The 17,205-nt window shown below is 35.9% G+C and overlaps 1 protein-coding gene across 5 annotated transcripts; it reads left to right on the top strand.

The window, feature by feature from the left end:
- Positions 1-8,260: 8,260 nt before the first annotated feature.
- On the top strand, positions 8,261-16,631 carry LOC149812966 (uncharacterized). 5 transcript variants are annotated; one of them, XM_089990837.1, is made up of 6 exons: positions 8,261-8,407; positions 9,339-9,437; positions 10,964-11,051; positions 13,673-14,487; positions 14,945-15,390; positions 16,291-16,631. In XM_089990837.1, the coding sequence occupies exons 3-6, from the start codon at positions 11,042-11,044 to the stop codon at positions 16,397-16,399; spliced, it is 1,380 nt and encodes a 459-aa protein (XP_089846963.1). In that variant the 5' UTR covers positions 8,261-8,407; positions 9,339-9,437; positions 10,964-11,041; the 3' UTR covers positions 16,400-16,631. The 5 variants fall into 5 exon arrangements, with proteins under 5 accessions (XP_089846963.1, XP_089846966.1, XP_089846962.1 ...); XM_089990840.1 differs by lacking the exon at positions 8,261-8,407 and adding an exon at positions 8,466-8,660 and having other exon boundaries at positions 10,984-11,051; XM_089990836.1 differs by lacking the exon at positions 8,261-8,407 and adding an exon at positions 8,466-8,660.
- Positions 16,632-17,205: the final 574 nt, after the last annotated feature.

The following is a 17,205-nucleotide window of genomic DNA, read 5'->3' as shown; positions in this document are numbered from 1 at the left end:
CCAACACTCTTAAACACACCCCAAGTTGGAGAAGATAGGCTTGTGTATAAATATGATCCATATCCAGGTTATTTAACATCATCTTTTTAAATGTAGTTTTCAGAAGCATGTGAGAATTACATATAATGGTGTGGTTTCTATATGGTCGGATCAGATTCAGGACAAGTTTGAACAATATTTGTATTAAACATATCCATATCCATGAATACGGGTATGGGAAACTTGGGTATCTGAATTATCTAAGAACTGCCTTCACCCCTACATTAAGAAGTTGTCAATTGGATTCATACATACGGGCCAATTTGAATCTCTAACTGATTGGATGTGGTATGTGTCTCCTGAACCTGAAAACTGGGTGCAGTTACATCCCTAGCGATTTCACAAGTTTAGTTGTCTTAGACATATCCCGGATCCAGGTACAGACAAGTTCATTCTAATCTGGGTTTTTTTCTGAAACTGATTTGGATCTAGATTATGCCTAAAATAGTCATGTACAGTCCAACTAGAAAAGCTTAGCTGCCAATGGGTTGGATATCCGATCCATTTGGCCACACCCAAATCTGCCCAAATGTCTTAAAACGTTCAGGTAGGGTCAGATATTTGACAAACATCCAAACCTGACCTTAATATTCTATGGGTTTGGTTCGGGCTGACCCGAATAATAATTGGGTAGGTAATGGATCACTATATCCTGAATCCCAATTTTTGGATTTGGGTCACGTGGCTTGATGCGAATAATAATTGGAGTGTACCGCTTCCTCCATAGCCTCTTTCACGGATAACAGTTAGGCCTCCTTGGTTTGATTTGGATTTGGTTTAGGTTTTTGCATCCGAACGCAATACCAACTCCGAATTCGATTAACGTTGAGTTCCTTTACAAGCAAATTAGTATCTGACTTGGGAAAAATAAAATATCTTATCGAATTTGGATTTGGTGAACGGTCTACAAATCTCACCATAATGTGATTAGGCTATATCCCATTATGCTGGATCCAGAAAGTGTAGTACTTGCAAATGTCTTATAATTATTAAATAAATAAAGATAATTTTGTCTCAAATTTGGTTTAAATTTTTATTTAAATTTGAATTTGAATTTCATTTCGAGAATTTAATTTCAATTTGGAGTTGAATTTTAATTTGAGATTTAATTTCAATTTGAATTTTAGTTTCAATTTGAATTTGAATTACAATGTAAATTTAATTTGGATTTGGAATAGAATGTAAATTTGAATTTGGATTGAATTTGAATTTGGACTTAATTTGAAGATTTAGCTAGAAATTAATTTGAATCAATTAAGAAAGTAGGAGCCATAGGGTGTGATGCCCTCCTTATGTTCATACTTACCCATGATCTTATACTTTAATTAAAGTCAAACTTGCAATAGGTTTTCATATTCCTTAAGACTAATAGGGTTAATAGTCTCCTATTTCATGTAAAAATCTTAATTGGTCTAGGATTTTATAAATTTACTTACAGTAAAATTACAATTTAAGAAAGACAAGAATTAGATAAAGTTTCTTTGTAGAATTGAGAAACCCCACGAAGAGTTATAAAAAGTAGGCCTCAACCTCTCTCATCTCCTATCATATACCCTCCCTCTCTTGTTTATTATTACTTTTATTCCTTATTTCCTTACGTCTCTCTCTTTCTTCTCCTTCCATATGCCCCTCATAGGGAGTAGCATTCGAAGGCTGGTGGCTACATCTATGAGGTGCATATGTAGGAAGAAGAATCCGGTTGGTATTAATGCTTGTGTGAGTGCCTTTTTTAATTTATTTTTCCAATTTCGAGGTAGGTACACCATAGCCTTACGTGTGTGTATGAGGTTTGATAAATGCACATGTTATGGGATAACACCCAGATGTCTATCAACATGCATATCAACCTAGATAAACTTGATTACTGATATGAGTTCGATCATGTATATGATGTGTTTATGATAAATCAAAATCATTGTATGCCTGTTCTTGGTATTTTTTATATAAAGTTCTTCATGTATTCCTTAAAATCTACATGATGTTCTATAAATTTATTTCAGTCTATTGTAAAAAAAAATCGGGTTCTCCAAACGGTAAACCCATATATACTGATATGAGTTCGATCATGGAAGTTTTAATAAACCCAAAATGCTTTCTCAGAAATCAGTTTTGAGAAAAAATGTATTCTCTTAAGTAAAAACATTGGATCTTATGTTTGATTTATGTTATGAATTAGATCTCTGTATTTTCGGCATGTTGAAATGTGTATATGCATGTGTGTATGATGCATCAAAATCATTGGATGCATGTTCTTGGTATTTTTTTATGAAAAACGTGAAGTTCTTGATGTGTTCCTTGAAATCTACATGATGTTCTATAAATTTATTTTGATCCATTGTAAAAAAGAATCTAGTTATTCGAAACATTGAACTCATAAATCCTAAAAAATTAAGAAGTTGTTTCAGACATATGAAAGGTATCCCAAAAAAAAATTGGGCTCAAATGAGTTACGAGTTAAGAGATATGACCTCTATAAGTCGACACAATTTTTTTATCTCGACAGAAAATCTGTGTAGGTTACATGCTTTTGTAAAATTCATAGCTCCCAAAATATTCAAGATTTATGATTTAAAATTTTACGTGTTTGTTTGTATATTGAAAAACACATTGGGTGCTAAAAGTGCATCGTGTTATAAAATGAATATCCATGTACACATAACATAAATATACCTTAGTAGGAGTATAATTGCTCAAGGTCACCTTAGAGAAAAAGTAAAGGTATGTATCAAGGGTATTGTAAATGAGTTATTAACATAAATAAGCAAATAAATTGTGTAAATACTTCAAAGCAGATGTGGGGTATAATGCTCTTACCAAAAAGACAATTTTGGCAAGTTACCTCAAAGTGAATAGGAGGTAATCGATCATGTTTGAAAATTACCTTAGAGCGGATGTAGAGATAATTGATCAAAAAATGGCCGAATGTTGTATGATATATGTGATAAAATACAATGAACCCTTGCTATAATAAAAGTACCCAATAACTCATTTAGACTAGGTATACCTTAGAGAGGGTAGGTGGTATAAAACTCTGTTGGACCATTATGTGCTTTGAGAGTAAGTAGTCTTATTTGGTCTCCGGTCATCGAAGTTAAGGGTCTGAGCTACCAATATGTTTTAGGTGGTATGTTCATGCCTTCTGTAGAAGTTTAGAATGCATCCTGTTTTATATTGTTGTCACTGATAGAAAATTCTTTGTCATGAACTGCCCACAGTAATACTGATTTATTGAGCCATTTGGGTCATTAAAATATATAGCATAATAAACTCTCGAGTGTGCTCTTCGTTTTGACGCTTGGTCCTATGAGTACCTACAAATATACATTGTAAGAGAAACAAAAACTTTATACTTGAACACATTTATTGTGTAAAAACTTGCATTGAAAAAATACCATAATATTATAAATGCTCAATTATGAGTATATTCATGTTTTGAAATATGTTGCATAGATTTAACTACTACAGTTGTTTATTTGAATGCATCATGATTGTTTATGTTGCATTGTACATGTTTTAAGTATATTTATCTTTGTTCACATATGCAATGTTATCGTGTTTCTACTGAGACTTGATGAGTCTGACCCCTATATTACCATTATTCAGGTAATAAATGAATTAGTTGGAATGATGATAAAAATGTTGTGGGTGGTTGCCAAGAATCAACAATTTTAGATCCGAGATTAGTTTTGAAAAAGAAAAACTTATTAATTTGTTTTGATAATTATTTAAAAAACATTCATTAATTGATGTTGATTTATGTTTAGTTTATAAATTGTCTTGGCTCTTTGATACTTTATATTCATATTATTGTGTTAGAACTGACTAATGAATAGAACTTGGACCTAAGTTCAATACGAAAATTGGATCTAGTTTCATGTCGAGTTATCTTACTTGTAACTTACTCAAAATTCTAACAAAACTAAAATAAATATTTTTTGCTGTATTTTTTATATTTTGTTTTAACAAACGGATCTTGTCTTTGGTGTCTCTTTCACAAACTTACTTCTAGTGAACTATTAAGTGCTATCGCTTGTACACAAGCTGACCCCATAAAGCTTAGTCTGATTAGAATAGGGTCATAAATCAATAATGACATCATTCGCTTTCTTTGAAAAAAACCACGTATCTTTTGAGTTAAAATTTTGAGGCGTTACAGAAAGGACAACATTCAACCCAAATCGAACCCATTTATATCCTTGTATAGAGGGGGTATCAATGGGTCAATTTTACTTGGAACCCAAACTAAACCCTATAGAGTCTGAGTACGGTGACAAATAAGAAGACCCAATTAAGACTCGGGTCCAGAACCGAAGGTCCAATTAATACATGGACCCCAGTATAGTTTGTGAAATTTTATACCAAACCTTGGCTTGACCCGAGTTTCGATTAAGACCCACAAATTTTCAATGTAAAAATGATTCAAAATATTATTTTACTGAGTATGGTCCGGGTCTAGCTCATGTAGTTTTTAGCGGGTTTGAGTATGATTTCTCTTATAGTAGACCTGATTAGACCAGGGTTCGAACCCAGTACCATACCCAAAAATTGGGTCCAAATCTGGTTTCACCTGGGTCCAAACCAAACCCGACCCATTGACACCCCTACTTGTGTCACTTGATTGGTTAAGTTGGACTCTAGAGTCATGCATTCATGGAACAATGACTCATGTCAAAAGCAGGAGACCTGGATGACTCTGCAATGTGGGATCTGGACCAACCAAGAAGCGGGTCCAAGACACCAAAATCTGATTGCAAATTTAAAACTATGATAAACGTGTTGGACCCACCAAGGCAACCAACGGATTGCATGGATCTGGTCCAAATTGGATCCATAGAACTCATGCATTTGGGTCTCATTTAGGAGTGAGGTGATATCGGATCTGGATTGGATCATGCCTGATCTTAGGGTCAAAGCATGTTGGACCAGGGTTGGTCATTCTTGACTCGAAACTGTATCCAACTTTTCAGGAGTGTTACAGATTTTGGGTTTAGATCCAATTCAAATTCCCGAATATCTCGTGTTTGAATCTTCTTAAAATGGGAAAAGGTTATTGATTTTCATGTGAAAAGAGTAAAACCAGTCATATTGAATCCAATTCTGAATTGGATCCGACCATCTATGTCTGCTGATTTTGAAATGGACCCAACTCGACATCCATGGTTGGTCAGAATCCAACCCGAAATAGGGAATATACTGCCCAGATCTAAATATAGATCGAACCCAGTTCGGATCCAGGTTAGAACTAGCCTCCATCGGCATACCTAGTCAAAGGGACACTCCAATTTACTCTTGTGCTGGATCCAGCTGAAACTTACAGTCCTAGGTCCGAATCCAGATATGACCATATAAGGCCAACCTGAAATGCGAATTAATAAACAATCTTATTTTTTATCATTGGTTCATATGCCCAAAAAATATGGCAGGATCAGAGTGGAATTTTCTATTCGGATCTGATCTGCTTTCAGCACTGCCAGGCTAGATTCTGTTTGAATAATCTCACTTTTATTGGATCCGGAGCAGGTCCATGTACATCCAAGGTTTTCACCTTTCTTTGGAGCATTGGAAAAGGTACCCTTTTTACTTCCAGTTAAAAAAAGAGAAAACAAAAACAAAGAGTAAAACTAAAAAACTAAATAGGAAATGCCCCCAAGGGTTGGCGTGTCAAAAGATCAGGTGCAATATGATTGCACAAATATTTGTGCATTAAGCACCCTATCACCCTCAATCATGAGGACAGGGCCTGTCGGGTGTGGGACCCAGATGAGGTAATTGCAGTTAATAAATCTCACCGTTTTCTCTACGCCAGCAAGCACGTACAAAGTTTGCGTGATTTGATTTTTTTCAAGGGTAATTTTCAAATTCTCAGTAAGTATTTTTAACTTTTTTTAATATACCCATCATAGATTTTACTTTCTTCATAAGACCCCAAATTTTTACTGCCCTTAAGCTAGAAAAACACCCATTTCACGAAGCTAAAATTTCTATATCACCCTTATAAAAATGTACCCTAAAAAAATTCTACCAATATAAATTTATTTTTGTATCTTTAAAACATAAAAAATGTAAATTGATGATCGAAGATTATCAGAGCCTTTAGGGCATGTTTGGAAGAAAGAAAAACTATCATACAAAAATAAAGTTTGGTCTACGAGAGTTTTTGATATGAGAAGTTTTTCAAAAGAAAGTTTTTTGGTTGTTTGTAGCATAAATAAACAGAATAAAAAAAATATCGAAAAAATGAGAGAGGAGGAGGTGGAGGAGGTGGAGGAGGAGGAGGAGGAGGGTGGTGGCAGGGGCGTAGCTAGGATTCATGTGAGGGAGGGGCAAAACAGGGGTGTAGCAAAAAAAAAAAAATTTGGCGTGATAAAATAAAAAATGGCTACAATTATTAATAAAAATCTATTTCATATGAACAAATCAAACTATTTGCTGCAGTCAGGGCTGGGCTAGGACTGGGCTTTTAAATTTTTTTTTTTAACTGGGTCGGGAGGCAGGATTGGGCTACAACCCAGTTCCCCCCCCCCCCCCCCCCCCCCCCAACAGCTCCGCCTATGGGTGGTGGTGATGGTGAGAGTGTAAAAAAAAATTCTTGGTAGGAAACATTCCTTCACGAGAATGTTTCCTATAAAAAATGTACTTTTTAGAAAAACTCTCTCAGAAAAAAGTCTTTCGAGTCAAACAAATCTTTACAAATTTTTCATTTTGCATAACTTTTCCTATATCTTGCTGGCTTCCAAACCTGCCCTTAAGACTTGTTTGTATGGCAGAAGAAATAATCCCCAGGGATTATTTTCTCCTGAATTTTGCATCAGCCTCGCGTCAAAAAACAGGGACAAATTGTCTGAGCATGCAAACAAACACTTTGCATTTTTTTTAACGAGTAAATTGTTCATTTATCGTTAACTTTATTTGCGTTACTCAACTTAAAAGTTCAAGGATATTTAAAAAAATGAGAAAATTTGGTGGAACTTACTGAAACCAAGTTGGATTTTACTTTTTGATGCTCATTATTTTTTTTATTGCTTGGTGGTACAGTAGTCTTTTTCTTTTTTCCCTATAGCCCATGTGGTGCTGTACTTGATCCAGTGATCCCCAAAATATATATTATTGTAAATTGCTTTTTGGTGAAGGCAGGGGTTGACCCCAATAGATTCAAACCCAAAACCAGCCATGTATCACGTTACAGCACGGCAACTTATAATAATATTTCCGGGAGCAATTGTTAGTTATTTACAAAAAACCTCCTGAGATTTCAGTTATTGTATTTAGCAGGCTACTTCTGTACTTTATCTCCCAAAGGCATAATTGGTCCTTCAGATGACCTATGTTCAGTAAAAAAAAATAACTAAAATACTTTCATTATTTATTTTGTTTGACAAAAGAAATAAGATAACATAAGATGAGACATTTTTTGTAAAAAAGAAACAAAATCATTTTTACTTCAAGAGGGTATCTCAAATGCATTTAAGATAAAGTAAGATGCTGAATGTAATAACTCAAATATTTGGTGGCTAAGTTGGGCAGCTTTTATGGTTACTTTATTAAAAAAAATTAAATAGGGCATTGCTTGCAAGTTGCAAGCCAAACACTTCAACCATCTATGGGAAAAGGAAATACAATATTTTTTTAATTGATTTTTTATTTTTTAGCTAATGTAAGAAAAAAAACTTTCATCAACAACTGCACATCGACATGCCTTCAGTTTACAGGGGATTGTAAAAAAAAAAGTCTCAAATAAATAAAAAGAAGGCCTTGGCAAGTAGGGATGCACACGAGTCGAGTCGAATAAAAAAATAGCTGTTCAAGCTCGGCTCGAGAGCAGAGAGCTCAAGCCCAACTTGAACAGCTTTTGTCCAAACTGGCGGTTTGAGTCGAACTCGAGCTTGGCTCGGCTTGAGCCGAGAATTTTTTATTTAAAAGAATTTAGACTCCATTGAAAATGGTAGGTTTTGAACTACTAAGCAAGGCCATTTGATATGTTAAATATGCAAACATAAATGATGCATATATTATACTCTGCATTATTATGGCAAGTGAACTGAATTGCACGTTAGGTGAAAATGAAGAGTGGGTGAGGTTGGCAATTGAAAAAGGAAAGGCCTTTTGCCCTTCCCATTTCGAGTGTCCCCATCTAACGTTCAATTCTTTTGTATTTATTTCCTTCTGCCATCAGACTTGTCACTTTTTAATGCAAAGAGCTCTCTGCTCTTTTTCCATTTCATTCTTTTGCTCTGTTTTTTTGCGTGGTTGCTTCTGTGCCCTTTCGTTTTAGTTCTCGGTGCCTAAAAATAATGATGATGTGGGGTTGATTGACTTTTTCTGGTCTGTCCTTCTCCCGAAATAAAGAAGGACGCACTCTATGATTATTGTAATGATCCCCACTGACAAATGGATCTTTTTTTTTTTTTTGGTGTGATTTAGACCTTTTTTTGGGGTTTGTTTATCGTTTTGTTTCGGGTTCGAAACAGGTGTCTGGTTTTTTGAACCAGATCTGATTTATTCATGATGGGGTTCATGAATGGTTTAATCTTCTTAATCTTCATATTTTTCTTGTTTTCTTGATGGTTTCTTATAATTTTGAGCATGGGGAAGGGGACCAGCTGAGTTTGTTATTGTGGGAGGTACTGTTTAGTTTGTTCATGTATTGTGGGTACACACACACACACAGAGAGAGAGAGAGAGAGAGAGAGAGAGAGAGAGAGAGAGAGAGAGAGAGAGAGAGAGTTCTGTTAAGGTTTTCTGCAAAAGATGGAGACGGCGTTTCGTTTTTTTTCCCAGTTTACCATTAGGGTGTGTATCGGATGCACAGAGAGAGAGAGAGAGAGAGAGTTCTGTTAAGGTTTTCTGCAAAAGATGGAGACGACGTCTCGTTTTTTTTTAGTTTACCATTAGGGTGTGTGTCGGATGCACTGAGAGAGAGAGAGAGATGAGCCCAGATGCTGTTTTATGCTTCAGAGTGCTATATTAGAAACAAATTAAGTTGTGACTTTTTGTTTTGCACGGGTGGTTTGGATATAGCCCTATCCTGAAAAGTGGGATAAGTTAGGTTGATTTTGAATTATTCTTCAAATTTTCTGCAAAAGAAAATGATATGGTTTCTTTTACTTTTTTGCATTTTAAGGGGTGGTTGAATCCACCTGCTTATCCGGAAAAAAGTGGGCAAAGTTGGATGTCGTTATGATCTAGAATACAATATTGCAGCTTATCCCACATAAATGGGTGTACCCAAACTGTTTCTAAAGTTTTGTTCAAAGTGTCTGCAGAACATTGATCTGGATCTTTCTTCGATTTTCTCGCAGGGTTTGGGCTTTGTGACAAATTTGGAAGGACACGAGTTGTTGGTATCTGATTTCTGACTGAGGTGACGGTATATGGGTGCCTTCGGAAAGTTGTAAGAGGTATTATTTTGTTTTTTTACATTCTCATTATTTGTCATTTTTCTCTTTCTGGGTAGTGAAGCGTATCGAACAAGTTAGGTTAGACCAATTTCTGGCTGATATATTTTTGGCATGGAAATACAAAATTTTTGGTGGTTTGATCATAAATTGTCAAGTGCAATAAGATGCAAGACAAGCTGATGGGGGCAGTTCAACCACATCATTGATTTTCCCGTTCTTTTTCCTTCTACATGTGATGTCTTTCATACGCCCAACTTATCCAGATCTATGGAATAAGTTGTGATATTGTAATATGGAGCAGTTATATATACCAGCTAGATAGCATCCAAACACACCACCAAGGAAACACAAATAAAAGGAAGACCTTGTAATGGTACAGCTTTTACAGGTTGGCTATAGTCCTTAATTGAGTCTTGTACGGGGGAAAATGTGAGTCATTTCTTCGGAATGCCTTTTTCTCTGTTACCTTGCCCTTCTCTGTTAGCATATGCCATTTTTTTTCAATGTCGGCTGAACACTGCCCCGATGGTTGGTGCCATTTGCTTGCGTTCAGGCTTGTTGGGACTCCCCTACCCATCAGGCTACTACTCTTCGTGACCAACTTTTCACCCATTTATTAGAGAAAGACTGTTGAGATCCTATGGTATCCTTTGTTGGTTTCATATTTTGTGTTTTAATTGTGTTTGTATTTTGCAAACTTGAAATGTGTGATCTCAAAGGATAGTTGGAGATTGAGTGTTGGTTCAGAGCGGCATTGGGCTGTGACCCATCCTTGATTCATGATTTTATCTTGTTTTTTTATTCTTTCATGTTTGAGGCCTACAAACTTTATTTTTGTTAGTAATCAATGTGTATTCTCGTGTTTTGGTGTTGTTTGGATGTACCCTCTTATCCAGAAAATGAGGAACAAATTAGATACTTAGTGGTTTGGTGCAACATCCTTATTTATCCCAGTTCTCTGGAAAACTGGATGCATTGAAATGCCACAGTACCAGAGTCCTTTGTTGAAGGGATTGTTTGCACAAACAGTGATAAGGGAATCTTAAAATTTGGAAGAATGGATTATTTGATTTTTTCATGCACTTTTTTGTTTTTGTTTTTGGCTGGTTTGATGGAGGAAAGCCTATGTGGTTTGCCAGAAACACCAAACACTACCACTGTTTTGCTTTTTTTTTTTGTATTTAATTTGTTTATCCCTTCATCTCTGCTTATTTAGCAACTGCATTGTTTCTTTGATTGCATTTGGCCCTAAATAGCATTGATGATATTAAGGGCAAGTGCATAGCACATGGGTTTATTTTTAAGGATAACCAAAATTGTTGCTTCTATGTTGCGCCTGGTATTACTATGATGCTTGCTCAATTAGTTTCCAATTGAAGAAGAAAACCACTTGTTTGTACGTTAGGTTGGTAGCCAGTTTCATTTCCACATAAAATAATCTTAAGGTTCACTATTCTTTGATCTTTTCGTAGATAAGCATAGTCATCCATTCTGCATTTGTTAACCTAGTCACTTCCTGAATTCAGGTTATATGGATTATCTCCAGGTTCTCGATTCATGATTCAGTAAAGATAGTCGACTGTGAAGTACGCTCCTCATGAAAGATGAAACTAGGTAATTTTTTTTCATCATTAGTTTTTCTTGGAGCTTCTTGATGATGTGTTGCTCCATGTTAATAGAAATCTTCTGCATTAGTATGTAGAATTTAGTGAAAAATGATAACAGCTTTTGCAGTTCTTACTGATTGTGCAACTCTCCCATATGAAACTGTGAAATTGTAAGGTTTTGTGTTTTGGTATTATTTTTCTTCTCCTGTGACAAGTTTGCAACGAGACTTCAGGCAGGCTTGGTGAAATTCTATTATTGTGGAAGCTTTCTTATTTCTCACTTAACCACACATTGAATAAGAAGCTTGAATATGCAAGCCTTCCTCTTCTTCATCTGCAGCTTTATGAAATGTGAACTTATAGTTTCTATTTTCTAGTATTTTTTTCCTACTTACACAATTTCCAAGTTATTGCTTTGTAGAACTGGTTTTTTACTTTTTGCACATGACAGGAAGGAAAAGGTTGAAGACGTAGGATGAACTACTTGTTTGGTCATTTAAGACATTCTCTCCAAACTACACATGCACATGAGCATTCACACACATGTACACATCAGTGAGTTTTAAAAAATTCTCTATCCATTTTACTTCATATCTATGTCACATAGGTGCAGATGCGGATAGGGGTGCAGTTGCATATATATATATGTATATATATATATATATATATATATATATATATATATATATATATATATATATAGTCACCTGTATCATCAAAGGTAATTTCTCGGTGAGGGTATTTCTCGAAGAGATTTTCGAAGGTTGATAAATCTCGAAACAATCTCGATTGTTTAAAAAATTGGAAAAAATATAAATAACAACAAAAAACCCAAGAAAATAATAAGTTTTGTATTATTTTTCTTTCAAAAATATAAAGAAACATGTTTTAAAGGTTTTAAAATATAAAAGAAACAAAAATTAGGAAATGCAAACTTAATTAAAAAAAATTCCTCGAAAATAGTGTGATAATATTGTGATATTTTCTATTTGCCTATATTTTGAAAATATCATGATATATTCCCGATAATTTTTGGCAACCTTGAAATTGCCAATAATATCGCGATATTTTCAAAATATCGTTGGTATCAGTGACTATATATATATATGTGTGTGTGTGTGTGTGTGTGTGTGTGTGTGTGTGTGTGTGTGTGTGTGTGTGTGTGTGTGTGTGTGTGTGTGTGTGTGTGTGTGTGTGTAATGTAACCTAATCCACTTTTGGACAGAAATGAACCTTAGTGTAATTCACTTCACTTGACACAAAAGAGGCTGTGTCCAAGTGTTGCATCCGCATTGGTGTAGATGTGACACTGGTGCATTGCCCTTTTAGTAGTGTCCATGTTACATAGCTTCATATTTGTTCCTTTACATTATTTTTGCTGCTCAAGAAATCAAGGTACAGAGTTTTGGTTGGATAAGCAAAAGAACCCCTACTTTTCTTTGATTGTGTACATTTGCTCCTGTTTCCTTCCAAATTTCTGCTGGAAATTTTCTGATTTGGATTTTGTAGGACTTCTTGTCTATCTTGCAAAATGTCTTTTATTGCATGTCCCTCTGTTTCTTATTCTTATTTTCAAAAAAAATATCTATCTCAAACAATTCTGTGCAAGGAAGTTAGATGAATTTAAAATGATGGAATTATGGAATTGTGGGACTATCTTTATTTTGTTGTGAATTTATTTGATAATAAGCATGTCAAGCAACATGATCCTTATCAAGGTTAAGGCTTATGGAGTAGTGAGAAAGATCATGTTAGGCTTGAACTTCACGAGCATAGGGTTGACAAAGCAAAAATATCAATTCAGTAGACAAGTGTCCCAAGTGGCAATAATTTCTTTCATACTATCTGAAAAAGGTCAATGTGGCCTTATTATTCAAGGAAGCAACAATTTTCAGTTCATCCAATCAAAATGTTCTCATCCACAACCATTGGACTTGTAGAAGTTCCTGACCTTTTTGGTGTCAGTCAAATTATCCAAAATGAAGATATTTACTGCAGGTTGTTGCCTTTGGTGCTGACCATTGGCTGTGGAAGATTATCCATCATAGACCTTTTCTCCAACTGGTGGCCGGTTTTACTGGTGATCATCTGATAGACAACTAGAGAGTAAACTACATTATCTCACTATATGGAATTATTGTTTGGGAAAGCTGGAAAAATTTCCAGCCAGCAAAGATGGACCTCTTAATCTTCTGTATGTCATAGGTTTGGAAGCTATAAACAAGGAATAAGAATGTCAGTTGAAATGGTTTATAATAAGGACATCTTTTTGAATGTTGTATTCATGGATGCATGACATCAACATGACCGGGTGATGGGTGGTAAATGTGCATGCAAGCTTGATGCGTTTTTCAGAGTGCATTGCATGATTTGCATTATGGATACTAACCATAACGGAAACCATGCCTGTATTGGTTTTTGAGTGTGCTTTGTATTAGGCATCTATGATTGTGAAAGTCCCTGGTTAAGGTGCATTTAAGCTGAGCTTTGTTGCTGTATGTTTTCTTTTCTAATATGAGTTTTTTGGCGTGATATATGTAACTGACTAAATTAATATATACTATATCACAATTTTACTGCATCATATTGTTTCTGCTCTTGAATTTTGGAAATTTTCTTTGGTTGCAGATGGCAAAGCTGGTTGCTGGCAAGCATCGCTTGCTGTGCGGAGTTCAGAATGTTTTGATAAGAAGTGTATGGAAACTGAGAAACCAGGGTTCAATACTGAGGTAGAAGGGACAGGAAAAGATGGACCTACGACTTGCTTAAAAGCCAAAGTTCTTGAGACAGTTGCAGATCAGATAACTTCTGAGGAGGTTGTTGGGGATGGAGGACCTGGATTTGGGTTAGCACATGATGAAATCAATAAAAAGGTTGCAGATTTCAGAAATGAAGATGACCGTGTTTTTCTTTCTGACACCAAAACCAAATTCCCTGATAAGGAATCAGATTTATACACCGAAAAGACTATAACAGAAGTTTCTCCGAAGTTGATCACATGTTATAAAGATGGTCCCTACTATGTTATAAAGGACATATGTGTAGATGAGGGTAGGCTATTGGATGAAACATTTCTGGTGGAGAAACATGAGCCAAATGAAAAGAGTGCTACTACTGGTTTCACACATCTGGATCTTGATGCAGGGAGTGATTTATCCGAGAAAATTGTGGGTTCTGTGACTCCTTCACTGGCTAAGTATACAGATGATCCTAAAAGCACTGTGGGAAAGGGTCATGGATTGAAGTGTATGCCTTCGGATAAAGAAGCCACTGATGATGGTGATCTTGAAGAGGGAACAATGCTAGGAGTTTCACATGTCTCATTGGAAAATGCTTCCTGTGAGAAACTGGTTTGTGATGAAGCAATCACAAGAGAGTTGGTAGCAGGGCATTTAGATGATCTTATCATCAGTAGCATTGTGCAACAAGAAGAAGCTAATCAGGTTTGCTGTTTGCTATGTATGTCTGAGTGTGCAAGTTTATGGGTGGGTGTGGGTGGGTTTGTGCGAGGGTGTTAACAAAGAACCTTCCGGACTCTGGATAAATGAGGCTAGCTTCGCTGCTATTATTAGCATGCTTTTGTGAGGCTGTGGAGTGCATTCAAATATTGGCAATGTAGTAAACCCCATCTAATTTGCTGGATGGACTCAACTGCCTCAACAGAACACAATGAGGTTTCATCTCTCAAAGTTATGTCAGAACCAAAGGGGCAGCGTGGACGTCTGTTCACTTTGGTTAACTTGTGTGTTGTTCTCATGAAAGTCATCAGTCATCTGTAGGTTCAAATGCTTTCATATCAGACTAGATTTAAAAGTGTGTGAATTGTGCATTTGATCATGTCATCCTACAGGGGAATGCATGCATGTGTATCATGAACTAAATTGTGTGTAATGGATGCAGGTTGAAACTCAAGAGGCCATCTCAGCTGCACATTCTGGTAATGAAGACTCAAAGAGCAAGAGCGCCAAGGAAGAGTTGTTTTTGCCTTTTAGTAGCAAGATAGGGAACAAAAGCATCACTTTTGATTTTGAGCCTTCATCTACTAATGGCAATGGAGAAGCCACAGATAGCAAGCCGGAGCATCGCCATGTTCAAACTTTAGCAGAGTTATGTCTTGAAGAGCGTAGCTCGGCAGGTGACCAGGCTTCTTCTATGGGTTCATTTCACCATATCTGTGAGGAATCCAGTGGTTCGCAGAGAAGGAACTGGAATTTGGACCCTGCAGATCTATCTGGAAACTTGCAACCTGGGTTGCGCTCCATGTCTGCATCAGTTGCATACTCAGGAAGCATCTCTCTGCGATCTGACAGCAGCACAACCAGCACACGGTCATTTGCATTCCCAATGTATGTGCACTTACCCATACTTTTTGGATTTTCATAGGTGTCTGTTGGTGAACCAAGTGTGTGCGGGTTATAGATACAAACAAATCTCACTCCCGTGCGGTTATATAATCATTCCTGATTAGGCATATTGTTTTCTAGGCCAATACTGTGGATGTGCTATGATGCCATGCATAACAAGTATTGGTGTTAAGGGGAGAACGTGGAGTTCAGTGAGTCATGATTCATGCTCGGTTTGTGCAGTTAGCAAGTCAAGTCATGAGCATCTTGTTTACCTTAAACAAGTTAAGCATGAACTTGTTTGGCTCGGCTTGGCTCCAGTCTTGTATGGATAAAATATATAGATTTTAAGTGTAATATGTGTCAGAAAAAGTAACGCGGTATAGTTGGTTAGAGCAGGTGGTTCTCTTTTACTAGAACCAATGACACCATTCAGCTATTTTGTATGATTGGAGTAGGAATTTTAGTCGAAGTAGTTAGTGGTTGGGTGTGGAGACTTTCCCAGCAGTGCCTGCCAATAATCTATCTTGAATCAATAATTCAGCTGATGCACAGTTTGAGTAATGAATTCAATTTGAATTGGCAGTCATTCTGGCAGCTGAGATAGATCGCCATAATGGTGAAAGTATCATGTCATTTAAGTAAATTGATTACTCGAAATAGTGGAATAAGCTGGGAAATTGCATTGTAAACTATGCAATTTCCCAGCTTAATCCATGCTTATGGATAAGTGTGTGCATCAATAACATTTTGTTGGTAGACTGTTCAAATCTATGGCTAGTTGTGAACTCTGACTGCGTAGCAATCATGGCTTCTCCTGTGTGGAGTTGCCATGTTCAGTGTTGAGCAGCAAATTCTTCAGATGCTGTATTTTCAAAGTGATACACATGATTTTTTTTTCAGATTGCACTCAGAGTGGAACAGTAGTCCTATTAAGATGGCTAAAGCGGATCACAGACAGTTTAGAAGGCATAGAGGGTGGAGGATGGCATTTCTCTGTTGTAGATTCTGAGACTAATATTAAGAAATGATGGTCATTTGAGGCCGCATGTTGTTAGTGAGATTTCCATCTTTTCTTTCATGTGGCTCATTGAGCTTTGGGCTGTTGGCTGTTGATTGATGATAGGGTCATGATTCTAGTGCTTGAATGTAAGTATTTCATATTTATATTTTATTTATATATGTCCAATTTTTCATACAGAAATGAATATATGTGACTGCCTGACTGGCATCACTGGTTTGTCTTCCCTTCTGTTTCTATTTTTTGGCTTATGTAGCAAAGCTGTATGTGCAGTATCATCGATGTCACTTATCTTGAAGTCCTTTACAGTGTGTGTGTGTGTGTGTGTGTGTTATATATATATATATATATATATATATATATATATATATATATATATATATATATATATATATATATATATATATATATAGTAGAGTGTAGGTGCTTAATGAGGTTTTCAGTTTTTTTTTTTTTTGTAAATTTTGATCATACAGATGTTATCTATGTACTTGATTTTATAGGGATTAACTCTTGAAGTGTTCAATTCCGACACATACGTGGGTTTTAATAAGGTTTGAAAAATCAGATGTCCAAAATCTTTGTAAAATTTTGATGCTCCAAATATCATTTTTTTCATAGAAAACACATGCTTCAGGTATGAATTTCTCGTAAATCTACCATGCCCAACACATTTATGAGGTCAAAACTGCAAAAAAAATATCCAAAGAGCATAAAAACCCATTAAGCCTGTATCATGCACTTATCATCATGCACATGTTCAATTCCAACACATGATGGGTTTTTATAAGGTTTGA

Source organism: Nuphar pumila, chromosome 16 (genome assembly GCF_984573655.1).
Source record: "Nuphar pumila chromosome 16, dmNupPumi1.hap1.1, whole genome shotgun sequence".
Lineage (NCBI taxonomy): Eukaryota > Viridiplantae > Streptophyta > Magnoliopsida > Nymphaeales > Nymphaeaceae > Nuphar > Nuphar pumila.
Note: the sequence above shows the minus strand (reverse complement) of the source record. Positions and strands in the feature narration are given on the sequence as shown.

What these genes read in the sequence shown, in the direction of transcription:
- LOC149812966 (XM_089990837.1), top strand. An exon ending in AACAAGAAGAAGCTAATCAG is followed by an intron (nt 14,488 to 14,944) that starts GTTTGCTGTTTG and finishes TAATGGATGCAG; the next exon opens with GTTGAAACTCAAGAGGCCAT. An exon ending in CGGTCATTTGCATTCCCAAT is followed by an intron (nt 15,391 to 16,290) that starts GTATGTGCACTT and finishes TTTTTTTTTCAG; the next exon opens with ATTGCACTCAGAGTGGAACA.